Source organism: Phodopus roborovskii, unplaced genomic scaffold (assembly GCF_943737965.1).
Source record: "Phodopus roborovskii unplaced genomic scaffold, PHOROB, whole genome shotgun sequence".
Lineage (NCBI taxonomy): Eukaryota > Metazoa > Chordata > Mammalia > Rodentia > Cricetidae > Phodopus > Phodopus roborovskii.
In genome coordinates, this window is record NW_026126469.1 from 28053356 (window position 1) to 28066651 (window position 13296).

The 13296-nt window shown below is 40.7% G+C and overlaps 1 protein-coding gene across 1 annotated transcript in view; it reads right to left on the bottom strand.

Moving 5' to 3' along the window:
• Gramd1c (GRAM domain containing 1C) overlaps nucleotides 1-13296 on the bottom strand; it is a 76146-nt gene that overhangs the window by 46330 nt on the left and 16520 nt on the right. The window contains exon 3 of the mRNA XM_051191519.1: nucleotides 9120-9204. Within this exon, the coding sequence (XP_051047476.1) occupies nucleotides 9120-9204 (85 nt within the window). The remainder of the gene's footprint in view (nucleotides 1-9119; nucleotides 9205-13296) is intronic.

Here is a 13296-nt window from a genome sequence, read left to right on the forward strand (position 1 = left end):
ATAATGTTCTCTCTGTACCTTCCCCTTACCAGTATAATAACTCATTCACTCAGGGCTTCCTCCCTAGATTCTGCTAAGTTAACTACACATCTTGGGAAAAGTTGACTAAAAATATTAAGATTCAAAGACATTTAGAAAATAGCACTAATGGGAACTGATGATTGATTTGATGTTGGGTAAGAATAAGAGAATGATCAGAAAGCTGTATGAAGCTAGCACATATGGTTAGCATCCTCAAAGCCCTGGCTTGTATCCCCAGCAAAAGTGCTTGTGCACAAGCTTGTGTGTGTGTGTGTGTGTGTGTGTGTGTGTGTGTGTGTGTGTGTGTGTGTACAATTGATTTCCGTTTCAAGGCTGATCCTATCCACATCAACATTAAAATCTTGTAAAATCAAGTCTTCTGTTAAGAAGAAGGAAGAAGGAGGGGGAGGAGGAAGAAGAAGAAACTATGTTACTGCCTACCAAACAAGTTAATAATGCCATTGTGATAGTTTTAATTGACAATTTACCTAAGGAAAGAGTCTCAATGAGAGACTGTCTAGGTTGGATTGGCCTATGGGTGTGGTTTAGGGAATTATCTTGATGATGTTAGCTAAGGTGAGAAGACTAGACCTTTGTGGGTAGCACTGTTCCCTGGGTTTCAGTCCTAGCCCTTGTAGGGGAGAGAGTACTGAGCAAATGCGGGCATGCATTCATGACTCTTGTTCCTGAGTATGGATGTGAGGTAACCAGCTCCTCATTGTGATGGAAATAACCTGGAACTATGAGCTGCTTTTATCAAGCTATTTTGTCTGAGCAGCTGAAGAGGAAAGAGTTTGCTTTCGGTTGTGATACACACTATGACCCAAAGAAACTTGGGAGAAGAGGAAGGGCTTATCTGACTCACAGTTCCACGTCACAGTCTACTGTCATGGCAGGACCTGGAGCAGAAACCATTACAAGATCACTGTTTCCTGGCTCACTCTCCATGCTGTGCTCAGCTTGCTTTCTTATCCAACCCAAACCACCTACCTAGAGTCAGCATCACCCACAGTGAGCTAAGCCCTTTCATATCAACCATGAATCAAGAAAATGCCCACAGACATTTCTACAGGCCAGTTTGACACGGACAGTTCTTCACTAGAGTCTCTCTTCCCAGATGACTCTTTGTAAAGTTGGTAAAAAACTAACCAGCACAAATATCAGGCCTCTGCGATTGAGATCCAGCCCCGTGCCTAATTTGAACCATGAGGCCAAACTACTGACAACACAAGATATGAAGAGTTTCTGTAGGGTGATTCCATTAACTACTAAATTTTAAAACTGCATCAGAAAATTTGTTTGTTTTAAAATAAAAGCTGTCAGGCATGGTGTTTTACACCTTTAATCCCAGCACTCAGGAAGGAGAGGCAGGTGGAAGTCCATGAGTCCAAGGCCAGCTCGACATAGGGAGTTCTAGGACAGCCAGGGCTCCATAATTAGAGCCTGCCTCAAACACAGCAAACAAAATCCAACAAAAACCTTGAATAAGCCTAAAAATATTTAACCATAGTTGTGTTAAAGTTCTAGGCAAACACTAACAACTGAGCAAGGTAGTCAACCTTTCATACTGCTTCCTTCAGGGAAATGTAAACAAACAAACAAAAACTGAGATACCACCAAACAAAAAGTCCCAGTAAATAACTGAGCAGATTGGGTTGCTTGTTCACTCGCATCTGTCTCCCAGACAGATTGGGTTAAAGGTCATCTTCAGGTGCCATGACATTTTTATCTTAACCACTGAAACATTTTTATTATCCAGTGCTTCTCAGACTTCAGAAATACCTGTGATAACACAGAGTGCCAGTCGTCCCCCACAGTTCTGATTAAATAGGTCTGGGGCAAGGTCAAGGGGAGAGTGTCAGGCGCTGTCAGATGGTGCCCGCCTTGCTATGCTGTTCATCACCTGCACTGTTTTATGCTAGCTGTACTGAAAGTTATAACACACACCTGCAATGTTTTAACAGAAGAATATTCGGTATACGTTGATAGACTTTTCAGTAACTTCTAAATGTGGCTTTCCTGAAATGTGTGCTATCATGATAAACATAGACCACAGTAAAATTGCTTAAAAATGTGGTCAAGAAAAATAAATAAATAAGCACATAGCAAAGGCATTATATTACATCACACGCAAGAGAGAAAGCATTTTCTTTTGCCTTTGTGCAGAGATGGTCTAGGTTGGCAAGAGATTTTTGTAGTGGATTATATGCCCTCAATACAGCATTATCCCATTTGAACCTCAAACTTGTTCACTTAGATAATCAGAGAAATCAAAAATAAATTTTGAGCAATAACATCACCAAGACAAAGAACAGTCTCCCAAACAATTCTTTCAAAGGGGTAAGAGTATAAATACCATTACTTTAAAAGAAAGGAAGGAAGGAAAGAAAGAAGGAAAAGAAAGAAAAGAGATAAGCAGTGTGTAGAACTGGTGTAAGTTGAAAGGGTTATAGTTAGAGAAGTGTTTCTTTCCTTCCCCTTCCACAAGCTTCTTTTGAGATGACAAAGAAGACATCTAATCACTCAAATTCAAAACAGTGCTGAGGGTGGGGAGGAAGCTTAGTGGACTAAAAGATTGTATATGGTTTTAGAAGAGAGGAAGCAGATGCTGATGAATAAACCCTCAAATAAAATGAATGAACAAAAGCAATGAACAAAGCCTTGGCTCCAAAGTGCACAGGAGAAGGCTGCAGCAGAGGGTGTGTTTCATTCTCCATATCTGCACAGAGAGGTAAGTTTACAACAGAGACAGACACACGGTAATGGACTAACAGGCTCCTACAGCAGACCTTAGCCACACTCACCTCCTCCCCAAACACGGGCAGCACCAGCCCAGGTTTTATATAAGAAAAACAGAAATTGTGGGACCACATGAAGAGAGTGCAGCCTCTGGTGTGAATGTTAGTGTCACAGGGTAGAAATCTTTTGACATGCAAGAATTGGAGGGTAGTGCGTTTGAAATCATACAGGTCATCCAAAGGCTACGTGTTCAAGGCTTAGTTCCCAGCCCATAGCACTTCTTGGAGGTGATTGAACCCATGAACTAGGGGGTTCTACTGGGAGGAGATTGGGTCGCTGGGAAGTGGTAGCTTCTGTTCTACCACACAGTCTCTCAACGAGGCTTTAACGCAATGGTGACACAGACCACGGATGGGACCATGTGAAACCATGAGTCAAAATGATGGGGATGTCCTTCTGTGTATATATGTTTCTCTTATTGGTTGATGAATAAAACACTGATGGATCAGTAGCCAGGTGGGAAGTATAGGCGTGGCAACGAGAGGAAGAGGGAGGAGGCAGAGAGATGTGGCAAGGAGACACCATGTAGCTCCAAAGGAGTAACAGGTTCAGGCATTCTCCAACAAGCCAAGGCCATGTGGAAAGACATAGATTTATAGAAATGGGTTAGTAGTTAAGACAGATCTAGCCAATAAGAAACCCTAGCCATCGACCGACACTTTTATAATTAATATAGTGGCCGTGTATTTATATGGGGCTGAAAACAGGTGGGACATGGAGGGACATAAACTCCAGCAACACCAAAGTAAGTCTTCCTTTCTCTTCCAAGCTGACTATCTCGGGTGTTTTGTCACTGCATAGAAAATGGCCCATGAGATGGGTCCATCAGCATGCCTCTTGCCACCTTCCCACACACAGGCAAGAGTGCTCCTGGGTAAGCAGAGGTATACGCACACCACTCCCACTGTTTAAAGTCTAGTCTTTCATTCACAACCATAGGCTACATAGTACACATTCTTCTCATACACAGTCTTCCTCATACCAGCCTAGCCTGCCACTCAGACCCAAAGCATTCCAAGGCTAAAATAACTTTAAAAGAGTGGCGGGGGGGGGGGGACGACATTTAAGTTTTCCATTGTGTAATTTGGACCATCTGTTACTTCACAGTTGACTACAACAACTATCTGTGAATACATCTGGGCAGACTAGACAGACTTCTGTCTACTAAAACCTAAAGAGTGAGGGGCTGGAGAGATGGCTCAGTGGTTAAGAGTACTTGTTGCACTTGCAGAGGTCCTGGGTTCTGTTCCCAGCACCCACAGAACAATTCACAACCATCTGTAACCCCAGTTGAGGCGATTTGATGCCCTTTTCTGACCTCTGCTGGCACCAAGCACACACATGATGACATACATGCAAGTAAAACCCACATGCACATACAACATAGGTTAGGTTTCAATGCATTTCTTTCTTTTCCTTTCCTTCTTTCTTTGTTGCTGTTTTTCAAGACAGGTTTTCTCTGTGTAATATCCCTGGCTGTACTGGAACTCGCTTTGTAGACCAGGCTGGGCTCAAACTCATAGAGATCCTCCTATCTCTGCCTCCTCAGTGTTGGCACTAAAGGTGTGCGCCACCACTGCCCAGCTTCAATACATTGCAATACCTACCCAACTCTTTTCTTTTTTTCTTTCTACTTTTTTTTGAGACAGTGTCTGCGTACCGCTGGTTGGCCTCAAACTCAGAGGAATCCACCTGTCTCTGCCTCCTGAGTGCTAGGATTAAAGATACATGCTACCACGTCTGCCAAGTATCAGTCTTTTAATCATGTCAACCATGGCTTGACTCTCCATGCCCTAGCCCTGACCCACTCTAGCTATACTAATGGTGAGCCAGAAGCATAGAGAGAATTGATATATCCCATAGTATCAGTCTTTACAAGCAGAATTACTGGCTCAAATGTAGTTATAGAATTTAACAAAGAATTTAACAAAAATTAAGATTAGTAAAGAAAAAAGAAAAGGCCCAAATGAGTATTAAGAGTAAAAACATCTCAAGGTGATGGTGGCGGCGCATGCCTTTAATCCCAGCACATGGGAGGAGAGGCAGATGGATCTGTGAGTTCGAGGCCAGCCTGGTCTACAGAGAGAGTTCCATGACAGGTAGGGCTATTACACAGAGAAACCCTGTCTCAAAAAACCAAAAAAATCAAAAACAAAAGCAAAACAAAATAAAAGTAAAAAAAAAAAAAAAAAAAAAGCCAGGCTAATGCAGACATTTGAAAATTTTCAAAGGCGTCTATGGCTATACCACTGCAAAAGCACTTGATTTTCCAAATAAGCAGGGCTGGGCCTAGTTAGTACTTAGATGGGGAAATTTTTCTACTGGATAGTTAGAAATAGCTGTTTGCACTTATGCTTGTGATAAATAGACTGACAATCTAGTCACAAGGACTACATCAGAGGAGGCCATAAGCCTTTAAAATGTGATTGTCAGCATTCAGCTGCAAATGTTGGTTTACACTGGTGACACTAGTACTTTATCCATCAGCATATCAGACGCTGCTAGGCAGGGATTAGTGTTAGTTAAGTTAGCTTTATCAGTGTTCAGGGGTCTGTTAAAGTACTTCAGAGACCCTTCTTGGCCACAGGCCTGGAGAATAAGGGTGGGGTAGACATTAACTGTTGCTGTGCACTTAGTGCCATGATCACAGCCACTGCCACTGCTGCCCCCTCCTCAGGCGCTAATGACCTCTCGTTTGCCAAATCCAAATGATTAATCTTCAGCTTCTGTGTTTTATTTTTATTTTATGTACAGTGGTCTTTCACCTGCATGCATGTCTGGGTGAGAGTGTTGGGTCTCAGGGAACTGGAGTTACAGACAGTTGCGAGCTGCTATGTGGCTGCTGGGACTTGAACCTGGGTCCTCTGGGAGAGGAGCAAGTGCTCTTAAATGCTGATCCATCTCAGTTTTTGAGACAGGGTCTCTCACTGAAGCTGAAGTTCATTGGGTTATCTAGGATAGCTGGCCACCAGCTTCACTGCTTTTCCTGTCCCTGCTCGTCCCCACACTGGGGTCACAGGCAAGCAGTCACTGCACATGGCTTTGTTTTTTTTTTTTTTTAACAGGTTTTAGGATCCAAGCTCAGGTCCTTGTGCTTTTTCCAGCAGACACTTCACCAGCGGAGCCATCTCTCCAGTCCCTAAACTTCTGAAACTTAAAATTTTAGCAAGCATATAAACTACGTAAATATGCTTAGGATTCTGGAAGATTGTTCCGTCTCCATAATTACTTAATTATTCAAGCATTTATTCATAGCAATATGGACTCATGGATATTTATTTGATTCTTCAGGTTGTTAGCCCAAATCATTGTTATTTTGTTGCATAAGATATATTAACTTTGAGCATCGGCAGATATTTCAACTTGTTGCCTGTTTTTATTTTCTTAACCGACTGTTGGTACTATAACAATAACATGCTCCATCCACACTGGTTGTTACTATTTGTCTTAGAGTTTTATTGCTGTGAAGAGACACCATGACCACTAAAACTCTTATAAAGGAAAACATTTAATTGGGGCAGGTTTACAGTTTAGAGGTTTAGTCCATTATCATCATAGGGAGAAACATGGCAGCATGCAGACAGACATGGTGCTAGAGAAGAAGCTGAGAGGTCTACATCTTGATCTGTAGACAGCAGAAGGAGTCTGTACTCGATGTAGCTTGAGCATGTGAGACCCCAAAGCCTGCTCCCACAGTAACACACTTCTTCCAACAAGGTCACACCTACTTCAAAAAGCCACACCTCCTAACAGTGCCACTCCCTATGGGCTAAACATTCAAACCTAAGAGTCTAAGAGAGCCATTCCTATTCAAACCACCACACTGCTTCAGCAGTTTCTTCAGGAAGAGTGGACTGTACACATGTTCCTTGCTGCTAGAGTCTCAGCAGACAGAGATAGGGAATAGAGAGTTGGAGTCAGCCCTCCACAGCCATGGATTCTATCTTCTCAGTTTAAATCACAAAGGTACATTTAAAGTTCTTTTTTAAAGAACTACATCTATACTGAACAAGCACAGTTTTTTTTTTTTTTTTTCAGGCCACTATTCCCTAATCAATACATATAACAACCATTTGCATATATATCATTTACATTGTGTGAGCCATTAATAGTAATCCAAAGATGACTTTAAGCACACAAAAGAATGTGCTTGGGTTCTATGTAAACAATGTGCTATTTTACATAAGGGCTTAAGTGCTGTGTATACTCAAAATATGTATTGCTGTCAATTGTTAATAAAAAGCTGATTGGCCGATGGCTAGGAAGGATGTTTGGGGCAGAGAGAATGCTGGGAAGAAGGAGGGTGGAGTCAGAGGAGTCAACAGCCAGATGGCAAGGAAGCAGGTCATGTAGGAGAGGTAAAAGCCATGAGCCTTGGGGTAGCATAAAATGAATAGAAATGGTTAATTTAAATTGTAAGAGTTAGTTAGTAATAAGCCTGAGCTATTGGCCAATAATTTATACTGAATAATAGTCTCTGAGTGGTTACTTGGAAAACAGCTGGAGGAACAGAGCTGACTGTGGTCCTGATGAGAAATTTGGCCTACACTTGAGTATCCATGGACCTTGGTATCTGAGGGGACTTCCTGGACCCAGCCTCCTGATGTACCAAAGGGCAACTATAAATACCAAACCACTCTTGATGGAATCATTGCACTCATTTATGACACAATTAGTTTCATTGTTACGATTAGCATTCTATCCTGGAATGTCCTGATACATTGGTTATTATATATTTTTTAAACGACCTCAGAAAAGATGTGGCCAATGAACAGTCATGTAATCACCACCCAAAAACCACATGACCAATGAAGTCATGTAACCACCACCCAAAAACCACATGACCAATGAACAGTCATGAACCACCACCCAAAAACCACATGACCAATGAACAGTCATGAACTACCACCCAAAAACCACATGACCAACGAACAGTCATGTAACTACAACCCAAACACGACACAGATCCATCCCAACACCCCCAAAAGTTGCCTGTGTAGCCACTCTCCCCTTTATATCAGTTTCTAGAATATCTACATTAAACATTTTTACTGTTCAAGAAAATGCAAATATATAACTTTTTAAAAAATAAACACTGAAAAAAATGTATGAAAGATAAATTACTAGCAACAAGGAAGAAGACAGAAGGAATGTAGCCAACTGATGAACTTCAGGTTCAAAAAGACACAGATCCATCCCAACACCCCCAAAAGTTGCCTGTGTAGCCACTCTCCCCTTTATATCAGTTTCTAGAATATCTACATTAAACATTTTTACTGTTAAAAGAAAATGCAAATATATAACTTTTTAAAAAATAAACACACTGAAAAAAATGTATGAAAGATGAATTACTAGCAACAAGGAAGAAGACAGAAGGAATGTAGCCAACTGATGAACTTCAGGTTCAAAAAGAGACCCTGTCTCAAAACAGGATGAATTCATTTGAAGACTTTGAATACTGGCCCCTGGCCTCCACACACATGTGATGGGGGATGGTGTCCTTCTGTATGTGTTTCTCTTATTGGTTGATGAATAAAATACTGATCGTCCAGTAACCAGGCAGGAGTTATAGGCAGGGATACCAGTCAAGGGGAATGTTGTGGAGAGGAAGGCAGAGAAAAGCCACCAGAATAATTAAGAGAGCTAGCCAGTGAGAAGCCTGAGCCATTGGCCAAACAGTTTATACTTAATATAAGTCTCTGTGTGTCTATTTGCGCCTAAACGGCTGTGCGACCAGGTGGGGCAGAAATGCTGCCTACACATATGTACACCTAAATGCCAGTGCACCTACATATATGTATGTACATACACAAATACACACAATAAAGCATTTCTGTTATAAAAATGACTAAGTTTGCTACCCCAAAGCCTACTTACCACATACAAAAACTCTATATGAACCATACCATTTAGGAATAATGGTTTATTCTTAAATATCCCTAGAACATTCTTATTAAACCAATCTCTCAGTACACTTGTTGAAAAGTATATTTTTCTCAACAGAGTTACTAGATGATGAATATCAAATCTAAATGTTCATTACAAAGCCATATATGGAAGTACTGGGAGATACCACGAGGGCACGTTTCTTATTAGTACAAAGCATCTCACAGGTAGGAAATCACTGTTGCTACATCCAGCTTAAGTTTGTCTGACTGTAAAAAAATGGCACTGCTTTCCTTACAGTGTAATAAGTAATAGTAGCACTAACTACATCTCCCTCTCTGGCACAAAGCCCTAGCTGTCTCTCCATCTGTAGATTTTTCCACGCTTGTCTGCATCTGGAGGTCTCTGAGTACCTGCTATCAGCTTCTCTGAGTCCGGCAGGTGTGCAAACTGCTGTTTGTATTCCTCATTCCTGTCTTTGTAGGTGGAACTTGATATCTGAAAAAATACAAAGTTTATATTTCTGTTTACTCCTGCTTGTAATAGCTTAAAAACGAATCGTAAAAATCACATACTTTTTGTCAACAGTGTCCTTGTATGAAAGAAGCCCATTGGCGTGACAGTTTTTTGGGTGCATGACAAGCTGCACAAGCCAGGAGACTGGGCCAATGTGGAGAAAGCAGAAAAGTTGTGTTAAAAGTAAAAGAGAAAACTCTAACATCATCTGAGCAGACTGAGGGTCTGATCCCAACCGGAACGAGTCAAGTGCAGATTAGCAAGGACCTTGGCAGACAAACTTAGAAGGAAATGAGGCCTTGTGGGCTTGACACTGTCCCTTTGCTCCTGACCAAACAGAGCTGCAGATATGTGGAGGAGACACTAGAGAGAGCCTGAGGTACCTATGCATTCCTGCCTAGCAACACAGAGATGTGAGAATCCATAGAAACAGGGACAAAAGAAAAGAGCTTGAACTTTGCCCACATTACCTAGTGTACACACAGGTCTGTGAGTAGGAAGAAAAGCCTTTCAGGATCTTTGTATTTGAGCATATCATTTAGTAAACACTGGCCAATATACAGGGTGACTCCTAGAAAGTCAGCTTTAAAAAGAAAAGAAAACCAAGAATAAATACAGCAGAGATATTTGTTCCCATACACCATAAGACAAACCCAGATTTACTCTAGGCAAGTTCTTAAGCAAACAAACAAAATCAACAATGACAAGCCTTTGGGCAAGGAGAATTCAATCAGAATCCAGAGATGCTAATGTGGCAGGCAGTTGGGTGGAGAGCAAGGCCCAGCCAGCCTTATGCAAAGCCGCACAAAACTGACATTTGGAAAAAGCACTCTGGCAAAGAGAAGTCTGGACTCCTCAGCTGAACTGCTCTCACCACTGACACTGGTCCAGAGGCACTCCAGAGTGTCCCAAAACAATCTCACCCCAGACGGGGCTCAGACATGTACCACATGAAGTTCTATGTGTGGTACTTCCTATAGCAGACAAATTATGCACAGAAAAGCCTGGATCCTTTGTATAATGACACTTTAAGCCTGCTCCAGCCTGCCTCCCCCTTTGGAAGTCCATCCTTCTTTAGATTCTCATAGTTTGCTTGCTACTGTCAAAATGTCTCTGTTGAATTCTCTACAGCAGGACTCAAGAACCCAGACCCTCCTGGACATACCCTCTAATTTCCGGTGTTACTAACACTGTTAGAATTATCTAACTGGCAGTGAAAATTATAAAACATTGGGATTAACAGGAAAGAAAAAAATCAACAGACAATAAAAACAAGCTTTGATGGTTCCAGCCATTGGATTTAGAGCCTAGGACGTCAAAGAAATTATCAGCCAGCTGTTCAAAGAACTAAAGAAAACCATGCTTGATTAACTTAAGGGTTTTCCTAGTTTCAGTTGCCAACTTGACAACTTAAAGCCACCTGAGATGAAAGTTTCCTTGAGGAATTGCTGAGATCAGATTGGCCTGTGAAGGATTATCGTGATTATGAATCGATGCAGGAGGGCCCAGCCCACTGTGAGCAGCACCACTCCCCACCAGAGCCAATGAGCAAGGCAGCAAACTGCTTTTTCATGGTTTCTGCTTCGAGTTCCTACTTGAGTTCCTGACCTAACTTCCCACAATGATGAACTCTTACCTGGAAGTATAAACCAAATAAAGCCTTTGCTCCCTAAGTTGTGTTTGGGCCTGGTGTTTGTCACAGCAACAGAGTGACACTAGAACAGGGGATAAAGGTATTTGCTTCTAAGCCTAGTGACCTGAGCTTAACATCCAGGACCCAAATGGTAGAAGAAAAGGGACTCCCACAGATTATCCTTGGGCCTCCAGACACAACTTTGACACACACACACACACACACACACACACACACACACCCTTATACATCCCTCATACATGCATGTGTATATCTAAAATATTTTTAAAATCAAAATTAAAATAATAGTCTAAAATACTTGACCCACAAATAAATAGATGGAAACTAGAGGAGCAAATATAACAAGAAACGAGCAACAGAAACAAAATGTCTATTTTTAAGTCCAACCATACCCTAGGTATTACTGTAATCAGACTACATGACAGAGGTTAGGATGAAAAGGGATGAGGGGAAAGTCTGAAATGATCTAAATGCCATTCTCAAGAACTCAGAAAAGGAAAACTACAATTTAAAAAAATAGATAATAAAGAAAAAAATAAATTGGTTTTGTAATTGAAACACACACACAAAAATAGGACATATAAATGAGAGATCATTCTTTTAAAACAACCAAGTGGGCAAACTTCTATCAAGACTAATGAGGAAAAGCAAAAAGAGGATATATGAATTATAATTATTAAAAAGAGGATAACACTGTAGACACTACACACTCTTAAACATATAAATGTATCACCTTGTAGGAACACCCTGGTTCCTCAAAATATACCAACTACTACAGCTTACTCAGTATGAAATAGTTCATTTAAGTTGGCCCACAACCTGAAAGGAAATTGAATATACAATTTCAAATTTCCCAAGACAGAAATCTCTAGGCCTAGATGGTTTCACTGGAGAAATCTTGAATGTTTAAAAACTCAATTCAGTTCTGAACAATCTTTTTCAACTATTAAATTAGATAAGAGCAAATACCAATTCCTTGTGTGAAGTAAGTATTACTCTAATATCAAAACTAGATAAGAGATATTACAAAGATAGAAAATGATAGAAAAATATCCTCAGGAGTACAGATGCAAAACTCCTTAAAGTGTGAACAAATATCCTTCAGCGATATGAAAAATGAATAATACAGCATGACCCGGGGACCCATGGCTACCTTAATAAGCAAAAGTTAATCAGTGTGATCCATTATTATTAACCAGCTGAAAAAAGAAAAATCACTTGAAAAAAGAAAAATTCCCTTGATATGAACTAATACTTGACAAAACCCAATGTCCGCTTGTCATTAAAACAAACAAACCTCCCCAAAGCAGAAACACAAAGGAACTTCCTCAACTTGAGAAGGAACATCTACAAATCCTCTGTAGTGTATAAAACACTGTAATAGTGAAAAACTTGATTCACACAATGAAGTGAGATTTGCTCTTTTCACATCTAAATGTTGGGAATGATTATGCAGAACTAGAATTTAATTTTTAAATATTTTAAGATTTCTCAGTGAAATCTCTCAGTGAAAGATTTGAGAGATTTCTTCAGGTGTTTTGGAGTGTTGGTGAGACGGTTTAAATTGGTACCCTCAAGTTACATATTAGGAACTTAATCTGCAGCCTGGGTTGGAGCTTCTCACCTGTATTTCCAGTACCTGGGAGGTTGAGGCAGAAGGATCACCATAACTTTGAGTCTTGGGATATCTAGTGGGTTCCAGGCCAGACTGGGCTATAGATAAAACTTCACACACACACACACACACACACACACACACACACACACACACACACACACACACACACACACAAAAGCAAGTTAATTTCCAGGACTGGGTATATAGTTTCATGGTACAGCATTTGTGACGACCTGGGTTCAATTCCAATTCCTAGTACCAAACAAACAAACAACTCTCACTCACCAGTGCAATAGTGTGTGAGAGATGGTGACACTGGTACTGTTGTCACTGGAAATAGGTTAATTACAAGATGGTTGACTTCTTATAAACAAGTTTGGCATCATTTGCTCTCCCGTCCTTCTGCTTGGTCACAAGCTGACACAGCAACAAGATGTGTAATTCCGCACAGCATCCTCACCAGCCACGGAACCACAGCCCGCAGACCCTGCTAGCCTCTGGGACTGAGAGGTACTTTTCTCTCTCTTTTTTTTTTTAAATTAGCTTGTCCATGGTCTCATTATAGCTACACAAAGTAAGCTAACAGATAATTTCTTATTAGCCATGTGTTTATCCAAAAGATGTTTCTCTATATTTCCATACAATATATTTCAATCTTAATCTTTCCCCTCCCAACTCCTTTCCTACCCACCCAACTTCATGTTTTCTCTCTCAAAATAAGCCCAAAAGAAAATCAAAACAAAGAGACAAGAAACCCAATATGACAAAAGAAATGTACCAAAACAAAATAAAATGAAACAAA